The sequence below is a fragment of the Neolamprologus multifasciatus genome, chromosome 16 (assembly GCF_963576455.1).
Source record: "Neolamprologus multifasciatus chromosome 16, fNeoMul1.2, whole genome shotgun sequence".
NCBI classification, from domain to species: domain Eukaryota; kingdom Metazoa; phylum Chordata; class Actinopteri; order Cichliformes; family Cichlidae; genus Neolamprologus; species Neolamprologus multifasciatus.
In genome coordinates, this window is record NC_140454.1 from 13,769,025 (window position 1) to 13,786,832 (window position 17,808).

General features: G+C 40.0%; 2 protein-coding genes across 3 annotated transcripts in view; one reads left to right on the forward strand and one right to left on the reverse strand.

Annotated features, from left to right (window-relative positions):
- cmss1 (cms1 ribosomal small subunit homolog) overlaps nucleotides 1-17,207 on the reverse strand; it is a 39,100-nt gene extending 21,893 nt beyond the window's left edge. Inside the window, exon 1 of the mRNA XM_085134934.1 lies at nucleotides 17,070-17,207. Within this exon, the coding sequence (XP_084991060.1) occupies nucleotides 17,070-17,118 (49 nt within the window). The 5' untranslated portion in view covers nucleotides 17,119-17,207. The remainder of the gene's footprint in view (nucleotides 1-17,069) is intronic.
- On the forward strand, nucleotides 1,266-15,322 carry LOC146500433 (filamin A-interacting protein 1-like). Of its 2 annotated transcripts, XM_085134935.1 has the most exons (4): nucleotides 1,266-1,642; nucleotides 1,764-1,934; nucleotides 2,440-2,618; nucleotides 11,472-15,322. In XM_085134935.1, the coding sequence occupies exons 1-4, from the start codon at nucleotides 1,541-1,543 to the stop codon at nucleotides 13,975-13,977; spliced, it is 2,958 nt and encodes a 985-aa protein (XP_084991061.1). In that variant the 5' UTR covers nucleotides 1,266-1,540; the 3' UTR covers nucleotides 13,978-15,322. The 2 variants fall into 2 exon arrangements, 1 of the variants encoding a protein (XP_084991061.1); XR_014869741.1 differs by lacking the exons at nucleotides 1,266-1,642; nucleotides 1,764-1,934; nucleotides 2,440-2,618 and adding an exon at nucleotides 5,660-10,085 and having other exon boundaries at nucleotides 11,472-11,594.
- Nucleotides 17,208-17,808: the final 601 nt, after the last annotated feature.

Consider the following 17,808-nt stretch of genomic DNA (forward strand, 5'->3'; position numbering starts at 1 on the left):
ATAACTTTGTAGTCATGTTTATTGCAGCACTCAGCTTTCCAATTTTTATCTACACTCCCAAACAGCTGTGCTGAGTTTTTGTTGTCCTTTTCTGTAGCTAAATGTCAAGGGAAGTACAAAAGAAATGCATTGACAGCCCAGACAGCTTCATCTGTCTTCCTAATTGATACAGAGAAGGCATCAAGAGGAGGGGGGAGAGTTTGAGATTGTCACTCACTCTGTTTCCAGACCAAGGGCAAGAGAAAAATACTTCAATGTGGACACCTTCCTTTAAGTGAGCCGGCACTCTCACAGTGATTTAGTATCTGAAAGATGTTATTGGCTAAAGTCTGAACTAGTTAAAGGTTGTCTTTTTTTTCTGTTTGGTTTGTTTCTTCTTGCACAATGTTTGTCTCTTATGTACCAGTGCTCACCTTGTTTAGAGCCTCAAAGTTGCTCTCGGGCCTTGATGAAAACAGGCAGATGCTGCCTGTCTGTGTGCTTGTGTAAGAGCAAGAGCTACTGAGAAAAATAAAGACTCTTACCGCTTTTCTGTTCAGTATCAGACTTTCCAACATGGACCAATGAAAGATATGAGAAGGTATAGCTGTCTTCAAACAAACATACTGACCCCCCCCCCCCCAAAAAAAACAAACAAACAAACAAACAAACAAACAAACAAACAAACAAACAAACAAACAAACAAACAAACAAACAAACAAACAAACAAAGTCTGTGGGCACTTTAAATTTTTAAATACTTTTTCTCAAAACACAAGGCCCTTCAGTTACTAATCTAAAAAAGAAAGGACCAAATACTATAGAATAACGACTGTTCTTGCCCACAGGGAGAACTTGGGCCTGAAAAGCAGAGCTGAAGAGTAGCGAGATGACATCATCTTTCACTAATCTGAACCTGATTGCTTTCTGTGTCTCGGGTGAGAACATACAGAAAGTTGGCCGGCAGACAATGTTTAACTTATGTGATTAGCTTTAATAACACACACACGCACACACGGACGCGCACACACACACACACACAGTATCTAGATATATGGTCAGTAATCACTGCCCTACTTTATGGAAACATTTAGTCCATTTTATCAGCCAAACTAACAGCAGTTGCTGTAAATGTGCTAAGAGTAAGACTATGAGATGACATAAGCTGCACGCAAAGTAATGCCAGGCGCAGGCCTATCTATTTCAGTAACACTAACTGTTATGACAAGAGACCCCTTTGACTTTGGATTAGCTCATCAAAGCTTATATGATCTGCATCACTTACAAAAGCCACACAATAACCACTTGTACTGTAAAAACAACTCATGACCTTGTTTAACTTCTTTCATGCCAAGCATATATTTTTCTTTTTCACCAATGTTCAGCTGTCACCTCCAATCATTTCCTATTTCTCAGCTTTTCCAGCTCCACGACAGACTTCACATACCCCATTGGTAAAAGCAGCAACATTTCTTCCCATCTTCGAGGTTATATAAAGAAATACCTAAACGTCTGTCTTTTAACCTAACCAGGCTCTGATAATCATAATTGAAAAGGACAATATGCCAGAGAAGAGAGAGAGGTGGAAGGGAAGACACACAAGAGATGGCCTGTCCTGTGATGACTTGCTGTTCCTGCTCAGCATTTTGGAGGGGGAACTACAGGTAGGATGATTTACTTCATATTGGATTTGCATTTATTTTGTAGTTCACTCTAGCTCTTGTGAACTCATGAGAAGAAACTGAAATTAAAGCCACTGTTCTACTGCTGTGTTTGTTGAACCAGGCGAGGGATGAGGTAATTGCTGTTTTGAAATCAGAGAAGACAGATTCAGGTCTACTGAGGACCCACTATGGTTTCAGCAGACAGAAGATGGTGCTTCATGCCCTGCGGAGAGACTCCCTCTGGGCCCAGCAGGACCACTTGCAGGATGTGTATGAAAGACCTAATGCTGAGGTACTAACTGCCAACAGAAAGAAAGTAGACACCATCTGGAGGAGATAATCAAATTTAATGAGATGGATGCATTACTGTCTGACAAAAGAGTGTATATTACTGCTGCATCATTGCACACATTTGTTAAATTGCAGTACAGGTGTTGCATGTTGTGAATCCATCCTTCTGCCATGGTTACAAATCTGTAAGTGAGCACTTTTTCAATTAATTTCTGCCACAGCAAAGTGGACTAGGTGGCAGCAAAAATATTGGAAGAAGCTCATCAAAAATGCCTAATATTATAATGTGGGCAGAATAATTCTTGTTGCTTTTACATAATAACAGCTTTACTCATCAGATTTACATACTATGTTGCATTTTGTAAGCACGGATGATTGTCTTGTGGATTCGGTCTTGGTTTCAGAACGGCAACAGTAGAGAGCTTTCTCCCTGTGGTTAACTCTCAGCAAGTCAAGGTAAACTAAAGTTTTACTCTTCATGCCCATTTTGTTCCCCCCCTTCTTAGCTCAAACACTTGGTGGAAGCCCACGAGCATTCCTCAAAAAAGATGATGAAGCAGCTTCAGGAGGTTACCCTCTCTCATTCTGAGGCTCTGCACAGGCTGGAGGAACAAGAGAAAAGCCACAGGGCTTTGATCCACAAGAGCAACAGCCTCACCACTCTGCTGAAGCAGGACAGAGAGAGGTTTGTGCAGCAAACCCAACACATGTAAATGTATCCCAAGCACAGACAACACTGATATTTTATATTTATACTCCCATGCTGGCCTATATTGAGGCTAGGCTTATAAAAATATCCATCAATTCCCTTCAGGAAGGGAATGTTACAGCAAGCTAGGAAAGGCTAAGGGATTAAAGTATTTCAGTACATTGGAATAAGACCTGATGGGACGGACCTGAGCTCTGATGTACACATGTGAAGGCTTAAATTCTTTTAGTCTATGTTGGTCTGTAAAGCTCTTCATGGCAGAGTGAGTGGCTGCTCCATCTCAGCATTTATATATACACACACACATGACCTTAAGACAGTACTTAGGAGTTACTCCACTCAGACACAGTCCATTACGTTCTGGACTTGGTTAGACTTTGTGGCCAACCTGGCTCAGCTCACTCCCCCTTGTAAACACATAAACATGCACTCACTTGCAATTACATGTAGAGGCTAAATTGGCACTCTCATGTCCCATTCAACAGCACAACACAGTACAGGCTAAAGGTTTCTTCTAAACTAAGGAAATGTGCTGAGGGTTTGTTGGTGGGTAGAAATGTTCCCTTACCAAATAGAGACCGTATTTAGATGTGGCCTACGGGTGAAGCTAGGTCTAACATGAAGGTGGTGACTGGTTCTCCTATGCAATTTAAAGGTTGTTTTGTCGAAGTTCCCGGTTGTCTTGGTTCATGTACCTCCAGCGTCCACTCTGTAATCTAGCTATGTAGAGACTGGACCCGCACTGGGCTTGCAGCCTTGGAAGGAGACTAGTTGTCTGCTTCTGCATGCCAAACTGAAAAAAGGCTTTTACTGATCCACCACAGCCATATATGCAATTAAAGACCAAAAATAGTCATACCAGTAGAGTGATTAACTTCACTAGAATTCTCTCTCTTCAAATACAATGTGGAAAGCTAAAACATATTCACTTAAAGAGTATGTGGTTCATCTTGGCCTAATGATGATTAATACATGAGTACATGGCATGTCTGTGGTGTGTCTGTAGCCCCGTGTGACGCATTTATTCCTAAGTGTTCATAACATACAGGTTCTTTCATCTCTTTGCCCGCTCTCCTTCCTAAATATCTAAAATATCATTCTTTATTAAATAATCTAAAGCATAATCCGACTGAACACACACCTACGCTGTCTTAAAAGAATGATCTTAAAAGAAGGAGACCATAAAAGGAGCAATATCTAGCTGCCTCTCCAGTGAGTCCCTCGTGCCCTGGTCAAGTCTCCAAATTCCACTGTCATGGGGAGCAGCTAGTGCTTGTAGTCCTTGTTCTGATCTGCAGCCTCTGTGAGACGGTGGAGCTTGAGCTCATTCATCTGCAGGATCAGACTCTGGAGAAATAGGCGAATGATGGTGGAGGGCCACGACAACAGTGAGACGGGTCAGCAAGCCAGTTGGCAGGGAATGACGTGATGGAAATTATGAGTCTGAGTCACCAAATGTTCTTGGCCGGGAATTAAAATACCTGGATACACTGTCCAACTAAAGTCTGTGTGGGAAACACTGGTTATTGTCTGGTTCACTTCCTACCTTTGCTTTTAGGCTCTATTTGTCAGTTAAAAGAATACTTAACTGTTTTGATAATCGGTTAAGTGTTTCAGTCCGCTTTTAGGCTAAATGCTAAAATCTACCTTGTAAAATCTTCTGATTTTGTAGCATTTTACAGCATTAAAATTTGCTCTACTCTTAAATCACTGTAGTGAATCACATTGGATAGAGCCAGATATTTGATTTTACACAGATTCTATGCTGGTTCTTGACGCAACCCTGCCATTTATCCAGGCACAAGGAGAACACCAGTTTCAGACTCCCTGAGGATGGGTTTTCTGTCTCTGGCTGGTCTCAAACTAGGGATGTTTAACGTGCTGGGTATCTGTCCAACTGCTGAATTATGTATTCCAAAGGTATAGTTTGTCTAAAGTGCACAGGCTTCTATTGCCCTTCTTTGCATTCCTGACTGCACTTCAGCTTCTTTGAGTTTGGCTTAAATAGGTTTGAGCTGAGTTAAATCTTGCATTTATCCCCTGGGTAAACAACATAAGGCACATGGTGATACGCTTGTCCCATTCATCTCTTTCCCAGTCCTGTCTTTTTTTTCTTTGCTTCTTGCTTTGCAGATGCCTAAATATTTAAACGAGAATTTCCACTCTTACTTCAAATCCTCTTCAACTATCTTTCAATCTCACTCTGTTTCTTCTCAAAGTATATGCTCCAGGCCAAGAAAGCCACACGGCCTGGCTAAAAATCGGCACCCCTCACTCATCCCTGGAAAAGAAGCTCCACCAGGTGCCATATGCTCAACAGATGACTTGTTTTAGCCATAATTTAATACAGAAGATTCAACACACATTGTATCACCACTTTGCGCAACAGTATGTGTCAAAGGATGATTACATCTTCACGTCACTATGCCATTGCAGCAATCTGGCTGTTCCAACCTCAGCTATCAGAACATGCTTTAAGACCGTACGTATTTTCTATGGTTTATTACTAGGCTGACAGCATCTCAGCATTAACCAGACACACATGTTCAACATACAAGGGACATCAATGCTCTCATCTGTCCATTTCACTTCAGAATCACAAACTCTTCATAGACTTTACCCAAAACCCACAAAGCACTCTTAGAGCTATCATGTTTTCACTTTACAACTGATGTGGCTTTCTCATCAATACATCATCAGTGAGCACTACAGATGCAGGAAAGGAATGCACATGATCTAAAAAGGATTATTTAAAACAGCCCTATGAGGCTGTACACTTTAGTCCTTTGGGTTAAATTCTCAAGTTAGCTAAAATACTTTCATCCTAACATGTTCATTTCATATGCTCAAAGGGACAATGCATACATATAACTGTTCCATGTTTATCACCTTAGATTAGGGTGTTAGCTTATATTGTTTGCCAATTAGCACTACAGCCCCCCCCCCCCCCCCCCCCCCCCCCCCCCGGATATTTCTTTTCTTGTGTTGAAATGCCAAATGAGGAGGAGACTAACCAAACGGAAGAGCTGGACAGCCTAACTCTGTAAAGTCAAATTAGCATATCAACAAGAATTAACGTCAACCTGAGTATCTGGTACAGTTTTGTTTTTCTTCCTTCATTCTTTGTTTTTCTAATCATTTAGTCCATTTTAGCATCATAATAACATCCGTTACCAAGTGAAAACTGTGGCCTTGGATTTAAAGATGCTGATGTGTTTTGCAGCTGCAGCACACTCAGCTCCAAACTGTTTAAGTGAGTACTGGGGGGAGTCCTGGGATGGTGGCTCTTTATCACCTGCCCGATGCCTTCCTTCCTCTGAGCTTTTATGCCTTCAAATCTGGCTACAAAATTTACAAAAAGATCAAGCCTAGGCCAAAGTTCAACACACACAATAAAAAGGTCCAAATTATTGCCAAGAAAGTAAACACGTCTTTCAGTTCAAGGGTTGAGGCAATGTATAGCAAGGAGAGGTAACCCCTGGTTTTCTCTGTGGAAACCCCTGCAGAATCTGCATTGTTAGTCTACATACCACATGTAGACTTATTTAGTAAACTCAAGGCTCCTCAGTGCAACAAAAACTGCAGGAGGGTAAAACATTGGTCTGCTGCACTATAGCCTAGATGAAACCAGCATTCAGCCTAAAACTGAGGCTCAACTATCAGTCTCAACCCCTTTTTCAGGACTCTGGCAGAGAAAATAAAAGGCAGGCGGGAAGGGTGATATCCATGTAATTGGCACACACTGTCCAGTCCCTTTTCTTAAACAGCTTGACTCCAGACGGTGAAACTGTGATCCCATTAGCGCTAGCATCAGAGCAGAGCCTTGATGCCCAGTCAAAACAATGCATCTTAGCTGATTAATCCAGCATCAGCCTCATGTGTAAAATGTCTGTAGACAAAAGGAGTTGTTTGATAAATTACTATTAAACACAACTGGAAAGGAACTGAATAGCCTCTTCTGTTTTTAATTTTATTAATTTAACACTGGCTAAAATGTAATTGCACTGGCTGCCAACTCAACACAAAGACTTGAAGTTTTCACAAAAAGAAGAAGAGGAATATTTGTATTTCACATTTGCTTTCAAGCCAAGTTTTTCAGGTCATAATGAAAACTCTTTAACTAATGAGGTATTGTATTACATGGTTAATAAACAAAACATTTTCAGAACTTCATATCACATACATGCAACAGATGTGCTGTTGCAAATGAGACCCGCGGCAATCCTTGTACAATGTTTTATAGTTGTACGAAGAACTGAAAATGTTATTCCTGTATTACCTGAATCACTAGAGAACCAAGAGAAACACAATAAACACGGCTGTGCCAAAGCAGAAACCCGCAGATGTTCTGTTCGTCCCTCACTCAAACGCATTCGCCATCTGCCTGCTCAGCCAATGAAGTGTCAGAAGATGTTCATAAATTATCAGGATCTGGCAGTGAATCAACTCAGAGAAGAAGCACTGCCCCGATCACAAGCTGTTGGGCCCATTTATTAGCTATAGTGAGCAAATGAGGTCAGTTTAGTCATACTTTCAATTTTATTAAACATTCAGATAAATGAAGGGAAGAAAGCCAAGACCGACTGACTAAGCAGCTGCTTTTCTTTCTGTACTTTCAATGTGCCATTTATATCAGCGCTCTTAGAAAAAAGAAGGATTTGTCAAATGTGACAGCCTTAAAAAAGAAGAAAAAGAAAATTATACCTCTGCATGAAAATAGGAGCTAAGAAAACAGAGGAGAGTGCTACACTCGGATAAGAGACATATTACATATCGGCATTTCTTGTGTGTGTGTGTGCTCTTTTAACCCCCAAATATGAGTTTTCAAGAACTGGATGAAATGCCAAATCCTCCTCTATGTAAAAGAGGACCTCATGAACTCTGATATGGGAGTTGGTATGTGCATAGATATTCAAAGGAATGAGGAGGATCTCTCTCACACAAGAGAAATATCTCAAATCTCTCTTTCCTGGCAAAATAATTATAAAGGTCATGGCAAAAAGCAAGTTTGAATCTTATAGTATTTAGTATATAATACAGTATAAGTATATAATTAAGATAGTGTCACTGTCTTCCATGGAGGTAGAAGTAGTTGAAATGGTTTTACTGATAAAAATGCAAAACACAAGCAATGCAACTTGGCCTGGCTTTTGATAATTTCAATATTACTTTGATCAAAAGTTAAAAAAGGTTCTTTTAAGTGTTGTAATTTCCAAAGCATATCAAAGCATAAAAGGCCACTTTTGATAGTGAACATATTCTAAGATGGCAAAGGTACTTTAAATAGCCAATAATAAATCATCATACTTGCCTAGACTTTTATCAACCAAATCCTGTGACTCCACTTTGGGTATCCTCCCAGTTGGGCAAGATCTGTTTTCCACTAAGGGGCTTCAAATAAGGTGTGAAGTTTTTAAACTTGGAAAATTGACTTTCAACTTTAACTTTCTGCATTTTGGTTATCAGATTAACCCAAAAATCCCAAATGAAAATAAAGGAAAATAACTGTAAATCTCAGACCCAGAAATAAAGCAAAAAGCAACAAGGCTGTGTGTGTCTTAGGTGGCTACTTCGTGGAATTTTTTTAAATTAAAATTCTGCTTGTGTTGCGTTAATTACCCAGTGGCGCAGTACATTTTATAATGACCACTGCAGACCAAAAACATCTGATGACTCATGAACTGCCCGTGCTTAGCTGCTGCCATTTTATCAGCTACATTTCATTAAAATAGAGCCTGAGACAAGAGGTCTATTAATCCTGCACTAAAAAGAAGAAGAAAAAAGGTACAATTTATGCAATTAAAATATAAATATTATAAATGCCACTCGGTGTTTTAATAAAACATGATAATCTTCTTCAACAATAAGTAATCACCATTACAAACCAAAATCAATTAGAAATGAAATGTTATCAACCACAGCTATCTATGCCTTTAGAACAGGCAGCCACAGTTGCCATGAAGCAATTAAAGGATTAAAGCAAATACCAACCAGGCACAGAATACAGCCTTACATCACCAAGTTATGCAACTTGTAGAGTCTGTTATGAAGAGGAGGTTGTGTCTCTAAATGGAAGACATTCACATGTTAAACTATGACACAAATGATGTGGGATGGATTTTCTGCTGACAGAAACAGCTTAAATATTTTTTGTGCATTGCACACAAATTGCATGTGCGATTTCTTGTTTCTATACCCGACCAGTGTCTAAGTAGTTTTAGTGGGGTTTAATTTGGCATGCTTCATATAAAAAAAGCTTGTGAACATAAATGTCTAAAAAGCGAAGTTTAAGTGCACCTTTTTGCCTGTTTTCTAAATTCTTGTGAGACTGCGACATGCCTCATGAGGGAAAAGGCCTCTTTTATTTGAGGCCTACATGAGTTTGCTCGACAGAGGGAAAAAAGAAAGTACCACCACAGGTTTATTTTAGCAGCGAAAAACATTGCAAATAAATGGAGCAAAATCTATATTTTTTGATTTTGTTTAGCACAATCAGTTAAAAAGCTTAAACATTAACACCTATTTATTATCTTTTTCATTCCTGTGACAGATGAGACTAACTGCGAGAATAAAGGAGCATAATCACGCTATACTGAGCACGCAGTTCACGACTTGTGTAATAAAAAAGAAGACATAGATAAAGTGAAAGTTGATGATGGCATGAGAGGGAAAAAAAGATTGGCATTTTCATAACTAGAAGCAAAAATGTAGAAAGAGAAAATAACTCACAAAAGAGAGAATGTGGTGAGGAGAGAGAAAGAGAGGAAAAAAGAGGGACATATGGATGCAATTGAGGGCCGATGAACTGATGATGTCATCTCCCAGTCAGGTTATCGGGCCCCAGGCAAAGCTGCTACAACTCACAAAACATGTTTTTTCTTCTTGAAGTATATTCAAACTCCAAGCAGACAACATATAAACTGGTCTGCATGCTTCTGGGACACGCCAAGGCAGGTTAAGCATTTATGTAGCATGGTTATGGTAAATGTTCGGTTAAACTAATCCTGCAAACTGAGGGTGTTATCCTTGCAGATTGAATGGTGATTGAAGATTTTTCTTTGCGTGCACACACACACACACACACACACACACTCCTTCCCATTAGCCTCTTTGGCATTGCTACACAATGACCTCATCTGCAGTGGGCTGAACTCCAGAAAAAAAGACACACACACAAACACACATGTTCACACACACACACAGAAGTAAAGCCTGTACAGTCCCATATAAGGACTTGCTGATGATGTAATGGGCGCCACTGAGTGCGAGAGAGTCTCAGTGTGCAGAGCACTTCTCATAATGTTTGGTTTTCCGGATGGAACGTCCACATCACTGGGATCTCTGGGAAAGGGAGAGGTAAAAGAGTGGAGGCAATTTATTCTTTGAGGATTTTTTTTTTCCAAAAAGAAAAAAAAAAGGACACGGGCCAGCTGAACTGCACAGGTAGGAACGAAAAAAATTTTGTTCTACAGCGAAAAGATGCAGACATGCATTTAGAAACGTTTCCCAATTTAAAACCCGATTTACAACTGCAAGATAAGCTGATAAGGATAACGTAACTGTTGGCTAATTCTACACGGATTAAACAAAGAGATTGCTTTGCAACAGAGCTGTTCAAAAGGTACCCAAGGTGTTGATTTAGATGTAGAAAATTATTTTGAAGATTTTGCAATTTTCTGCATTTAAAAGGAATCAACACATTACTCAAAGTCAAGAGAAACAATATAACAACTCATCTTACGGTAAAAGTGAATGATCTTATTAATAACAGAAATACTTTACAGCGAGTTCATAACCACCCATTTGTTCCACTTACAACAACTCACTCAAACCACACTCCAAGATTAAAGTTGTAAGAGAAACATCTTAATTAACAGCGCGCTTGATTCTTTTCACAAACACAATGTTCAGTCTCGTATTTGAGATTTAACATTAGTAGCCTAATATTTTAAAAAATTAAACGAAAAAATTCATTAGTTTAAAGTCAATATAGAGGATCTGGAATTATACACAAGTAGAGCTAAATGTCTGGACTACACTGTCACTGTTTTTAATGTGTGCTTGGTTTAAAAGATTCTGCTATGTGAACTGTGGATATACCTCTAGAGTGCAAAATAGCATGACACAGAAAGTCCAAACTCTCCCATTCCGAACAGAAAAAATACACCAGTGACAGATCACATTGGAGCATATGTCTCATGCACTAAGATGACAAAATACACAATATGAATTAATGCTTGTACAGAACTCGTGGGCATCTGGGGGAATGTGAGGAGTGACAGCACTTGGTAAAAGTAGCCAGTCTGTAATTACTTTAAGAACAGAGGGGAATTCCTGACTCTCTTAGCTTAAAATGGGGTTTACATTTGAGGTGCACAGAAGGAGGGTGATTGGGTGCAGCATTGAGGGTACTCAAGGGTAAAGAAACTTCTTAATTAAGAAATACTCCCTGCCAAGGGACCATCTGCCATGTGAGTCGAAACATCCCACAGAATGGCTGTTGCTTTGAAAGAAACACACAAACATAAAGAAATATACACACATGTCCTCATGTTGTACATTTCACAGGAATACACAGATGTGCAAAAAAAAAAAGCCTCCTTTGCTTCTGGGGGGAACTGAGTGGGCAACAAACTGTTATTCAGATTCTTCTGAAAAACAAAATAAATGTTTATGCTGGAAATACACAACTTAGGACATTTTGTGAGTTCAAGAGGTTAGCTGTAAACAAAAAAAGTGCCCTTTGGGGGCTGAAATGAGTCAGTTACACAATAAAACTTGGCTGCATTACTCTGTTTGACAATACATTTCAATTCTTTTCCTCTGCAGACTCAAGCTGTTGCTTATAAAGGAAAGAGAGTACCAGGAAATTAAAGAGAAAAAACATGAAAGAGAAGCATCCATTCTAAAAAAGGAGCTGACCGAGCTGAAGGCTTTTGCACTGCTGGTTGTAAAGGAGCAAGAGAGACTGAGCAAGCTGCTGGAGGAGCAGAAACGCTGTACCAAAGAACTGACGGCTATCACTGACCATATCAAGCAGAGGCTTAGTGCTCCTAGACGAAGAGCAAAGGTGGGGGAGGAACTGAAATCTCTGCATATTGAGGTTGAGCGCCACAATCAAGTTTCCCTCTTCCACAAAAGCCAGAACAACATGACAGCCCTAAGCCTCCTGTCAGAGGTCGAGGTACTGAGGAGAAGGGTGGTGCAAATGGAGGGAAAAGACGAAGAGCTGATACGCATGGCGGAACAATGTCGAGACCTGGACAGCAGACTAGCGAAGGAGACCAGCAACTGCCGTAGCCTGAAAGCTGAAGTGGATAAACTCAACAGCAGAATTAGTGAACTGGACAGGATGGAGGAGGCTTTAGGCAAGAGCAAACAGGACTGCAGCATCCTAAAAAACAGCTTGGAGCAAGAGAGACAGGGCAGCAAAATGCTTTCTGATGAACTTGACACTTTAAGGCTAAAGGTAAGAGATCTAGAGGTCGTTGAGAGCCAACTGGAGAAGAGTGAAATGGTCGTCAGACAGGATCTTGGCAAGCTCAGGTCACTTACTGTAGCTTTGGTGGAGGACAGAAAAACTATGGCTGAGAGGCTCCGACAGGCTGAGGAAAAACTACATAGGAAGGAGGGCAAAAGAAACGAGCATGGCAATTTGGCCACAATGTCAGAAAAGCTGAGAGAGGACAGGCTGCAGGCACTGAGGTCTCAAGTGGACTTGGAAGAAAAAATAAAGAGCATAGCAAAGGAAAAAGATGATCTCCTGGACAGTCTGAACAAAGAGGAGGAAAGAAACAGAGAACTACAGAATAAGGTAACCATAATGAAGAAGAAGTTACAGGTCTTGGAGAACAGGAAAGAAAAAGAGGATAAATACTCATACACCTCTATTCCAAATAACACTGCCTATTACTGCCAAACTGAGGACAACAAAGTTAAAGAACTGACCCGTGAGTTAGAAAAGCTGCAAAAGAGACTCCAGGATAAGGAAGTGCTGGAGGGAGAACTGATGAAACTGGAAGAGGACTTTGAATGTCTTGAAAAGAGGCTCCATGAGGAAAAGATGAGGACCCAAGCTCTAACAGAGGAGCTGGAAGTGACAAAGAGAGAGCTTTCAAGGTACGAGCAGGCAGAAAAGCAGGAGGTCAACCAGGAGCACCTTCTCCTTTGCCGCATTCAGAAGGAGCAGGTTAAATCTAGACTCCTAACCAGAGAAGTAGACAGCCTGAAAGAAAAACTCCAGAAGCTGATGGGAACAGAAGAATCCATCTGCAGGATGCAAGTGGATCAATCCGCACTGCAAAGAAAACTAAACCAGCAAGAAGCCAAGAACAAAGAGCTGGCCAGAGAGATGAAGGAACTTACTGGTGAGCTAGACAGATACAGACAAATCAATAGTGTGAAACCCAGTGCCAGCAAACACACTGCAGTCCATGATCAGACCACCAGAGAGGTACAAACTGAACCTGCACAGAGCCCGCTTCCTGACTATCGGAGGCACAGCAAGAAACTGGATGAACAAAATGGTGACACAGACCCAAACCATAATGTAGAGATCATCAACAAAAGGAGCTCTCCTGTCAACAGCCTTAACAGCTTAAACAGTTCAAATAACAACCTAAGCCAGGACAGCAGCCACTCAGGGACAGAAATGCACCCAACAATTAATGGAGAAGTTATGATGTTAACACACACACCAGGTCAGCCACTGCACATCAAAGTAACACCGCATCATGTCCTCAACACAGCAATGCTCGAGATCAGTAGCCCAACTGGAGAGACAGCGTCATCATACACCAGCACAGCCCTAATCCCGACAAGTGGAGCTTCACCTAAGCAGAGAATTACCATCATCCAGAACCCTAGGACCCCCACTTCCAACCCTGACCGTGCCATCTCCCCCCTTGACGGAGCGAACATGTCTCGGATGTTGAGCCCAAATTCCTCACGCTCTGTCACACCCGACCACAACAGCTCTCCTATTCAGATCGTAACTGTCAGGAGTTGCTCTCCGGAGCCAGCAGAGGTTACAGATCAGACCATTTTCTGCAAGACACCTGAACAGCAGAATGGCTGGCACCATTCGAGGTCCAGTACCCCTGACTCAAGTCCCAGTATCATCACAACAGAGGACAGTAAGATCCACATCCATCTGGGGAGCCCATATTTCCAGGCCCGACATGGTATGACCCACAATTTCCCACAGCCCATTGGGCCATACTATGTTCGACATGAACAAAGAACTCAAGTACTCACTAACGGCTGTCATGTAAAAGGTGTTGGAAAGATTACAAGTAGCATCACTATATCCCCTGCTAGCCTGCCAGGATCATAATCCTTAAATGTTACAATAAGCAGCCTTTGTATTTAGGTGAAATACAAATATATAATATGTATTTTGCAAAAAATATGTCCTTAGTCATCATTTTAAACTCTACACAACCAAAATAATTCCGCAAATGCAAAAGTATTTTGATGTATTTGAATGTTTTGTCATGTTTGTTTAATGAGAGCCTTTGTAAAGCTTACTTTATTTGATTACTGTCTCAAGATTTATTGACTTTACCAACCCTTCATTGTATGTCAAGTGCCTGTCTAAGACATAAGTGAGATGTCAGTGTTTCAATAACATTCCTTTTTCCCCCTTGTTCATTAAAAATTATCTTGTTTTCTATGTATTCATACTGAATACTTCTCAGAGGAACTGAGTCGCTTGCCAGTTTAAATGCAAAACAGCTGGATTTGGGAAAAAGTGAGTGCAAAACAGTGCTTTGATGTTTGATGAATTACTGGAAGAAAAAAAAGCTTTATATGTTTGCTGAGCTGGGTTCGACTCAAAAACCTTTTTCCCCCCTAATGCAAGGAAACTTGGAACACTTGGTGATTGAGGAGGTGTCCAGGTTTAATTGTGAATTGACCACTAATTTACTTTTTAGTAAATATTATGAACTGTAATTGTTATTATTAGCATTTAACTCATTTCAAAGTGACAAGTGATCCAATTAAATCATTTAAAAAGGTTTAATAGATACATTTCCACTGCTTTCCTGTGCTGTGAAAACAAGCAAGACCCCCCAATGTATTCAGCATGTGCCTTCTCCTGCCACACAAATGTCCCAATTTATAGATTAATGAGGCATTGTGTCACCATACTGATGTGCTTACTTTATGATTCTACAGCCTATATGATGTAGACAAAAGTAGTTTTGGTTCTCAAAGTTCAGCTAAACAATAACTCTTTTGTTTTCAAGACACCTATTTAAGATTCAGATGAAGAATGCTAAAAACACAAACAAAAACAAAAAACAAGTGTACTGTTGAAAAAAGTAATGGAAAATTAAATCTGTTATGAAAGAAAAATATGCACAGGAATAAGGAATTATTGTTTATCTTGGAGAAAATACAGTTTACTGCCTTAGTTTCCGAAATAGCACAGATAATCCTCACACATTAGGCACAGTGATAGCTTCTGCAAAAGCTCAATAAGGCTGGAAAAACACACAAGTTAAACAACAGCAATCAATTTATTATTTTTAATTAGGTCAGATGATTCCTTTAAATAAGCTCGCATCAACCCTGAAACCATAACAGCAGCCTTTGCTGTTTTAAGTGAACACAACCCTTATTAGATATTTTTAAGTGCAACATGACAAAATGAACAGTTACACAGTGTGGCAGAATAAATAGCCTAAGACACTTCAGCAAATGAAATCTAGTTACCAAGTCATGATGAGCTGTGCCATCTAAATAGGAAACTAGCTGACAACACTGGGGGATACCATTACATGTCCTGGGGGGAGAGACGCTGGCAGCAAGCCTACAAATAGTGTGTATCTAACAACAGTTGCAGAGAAATATTAATGTGCAACTTGACAGGGGCTCTCGTAAGAATCTTTATTATTGGTTTGAGAATTTGGCCACGAGACACATCATCACAAAAAAGAAAGAAAAGAAATATAGAAAAAAGCAGGAAAAAGTTGCACTGCTTCTTGTAAATTGCTGCTTTATTCTTAAGACTTCAAAGTCAATTCCATCCTCCGTCTAACAGACTTCAACTCTGCTTTACAGCCCTGTCAATTTTCTGTCAGCCTTGCAGTCATTTCTGTCAAGCAGCTCTGTGATATGAACGCACGGAAGGACGGTTATGCCAGGGGCAAACCTACAAAAAGAAAGCGCTGCACAAATCTCTGGACATAAAAACACACGTGGGTTTACATAAGTAATAGCATGAAAGGTTGGAGAGTACACACGTGCAGATAATACATTCTGCTGAAGCGTTTCAAGGTGATCACAGCTCATTGCCCAGGACACATGGAGAACAGGCAACTTGTAGAACCCTTCTCACTGCCTGGTCATGACTTTCATCATGAACAAATCCCAACTTTTATGAAAGAATGCTGATTTTACAGAAGTGGCCAATCAGCTCCAAGAGGAAACTGTAGTAAACAAATAGGCAAACACTAATAAATTAATATATAAGTAAAATATATGTATTATATAAGTAATAGATCAACTAATCAATTAAAGTCTGCGCTGATCTGTAAACACATAGATGTTTATTATTTTAAAGCAATGTTAACACCTGTATAATATTAAAGAGCGGTATATTGCATTATATAAATAACGTAATAGGGATCAGAAATTGAACTGAGTATGGCTCAATTCAATATATTTTACTGACACGTGCACTAACACCTGGCATATTGTGTTTCGTTTCTGCGTGCATGTGCGGAGACAACAAATGCAGAAAACGTGAATGAACATATTTAGCTTAAAAATTGCTAATGACTCTCGAAAATACAGCATCATGCTCACATTCCAACATGATCGCTTCACAATCAGATCATTCGTCCTAAAACAGCACGACTGCCCTCTTTTGGTATGCAGAGTGCATGAAGCTGTTCCAGAAGTAGCCGCAGGGAACTTCCTGTGTTGATATGTGGCAAGAAACGTGGGTACAGCCCACTGAATGCTTAAACCTATGTGTGTAAGACAGTTAATTTTTAAGTTGAAAGAAAGCGAAGGGCACAATAGGAGACATTAGAGCAACTTTACCGGTCCTATAACCTCGTTTTCTGCAGTGACCCGCACGTAACAAAAAACAGGTAAAAAAAAAACACGTGTCAATACACCCCCTGCTCATAATAACTACTACGACCAAGGCGGATAATAACTAATCAGACGTAAGTCACACTTAGCACTGCTTTGTCTTTTCACTTGCCGCTAAGTGTACTTTAGGTTAATGTTGCACGAATGTACCCAGAGGTTAACAGTAACTCAGACTGCTGCGATTGTTGCTAGCTAGCGTTAGCTTACTATAGCCGACAATTTCTGCAACAGCTCCAAGCTACCGTTGTGTTTCCTTAGAATACACCAGGACCTCCAATACAACAAGAGAAGTCAAATGTACAGGGTTAACCCAAATACCTGATTTGTACTCGTGTTGCCACCACTCGTCACCCAAGTCGTCACCCATTTTCTTTAGCTAATACTCCGTCTAATCCAAATATACCGCTAAGAGAGCAAGCTAGGGTTGCGTTCACAGTCAGTAGGATTTTTAAATGTAACAAACTGATACAATACTGATAAAAAAGCCCATTGAAATGTTACAGTATTTCAAATTATGCTAAATGTTTTTGTCTCATCAAAAGATTACTAAGTGGCTCATTGTTAAATAATCTCTGGGGCTCTTAAATAAAGGTGGGTAATATACGACAACCAGGTAAACAAAACAAAACTGGTCTCTACTTGTGTACACATGGACAGTGAAGGGGCCTCGGCCTCAGGATCCCTAACTATCAGAGAGCACATAAAAATAATGTGTCTGGGAGCCACCCCGTGCAGTGACAGTTAATGCATTAAGCAAGTTGGTATTGCTTTTTTAATGAACAAGTGCGATTTAATAATAAAATGACTGTAATTCACTGTAGTACTATAATAACTGGACAAAAAAGATAGATATAAATATGAAATAAAAATGAGATCAAGTTAAAGAGGAGTAAAAAGTAAGACTGTGCAAGCAAGTAGTGCAAATTGCATTAATAAGTTATATGTACACTATAAATCTGAGAAACAGCTGCAAGAAGAAATCAGTGCAGTATTTTCTGATTAAACACTGCAACATTTTTTGGCACTTTAGATACATCACACAGAATCATGAGGGAGA

What these genes read in the sequence shown, in the direction of transcription:
- LOC146500433 (XM_085134935.1), top strand. Translation starts at nt 1,541, where the DNA reads ATGCCAGAGAAGAGAGAGAGGTGGAAGGGAAGACACACAAGAGATGGC. An exon ending in TTTTGGAGGGGGAACTACAG is followed by an intron (nt 1,643 to 1,763) that starts GTAGGATGATTT and finishes TTGTTGAACCAG; the next exon opens with GCGAGGGATGAGGTAATTGC. An exon ending in ATGAAAGACCTAATGCTGAG is followed by an intron (nt 1,935 to 2,439) that starts GTACTAACTGCC and finishes CCCCCTTCTTAG; the next exon opens with CTCAAACACTTGGTGGAAGC.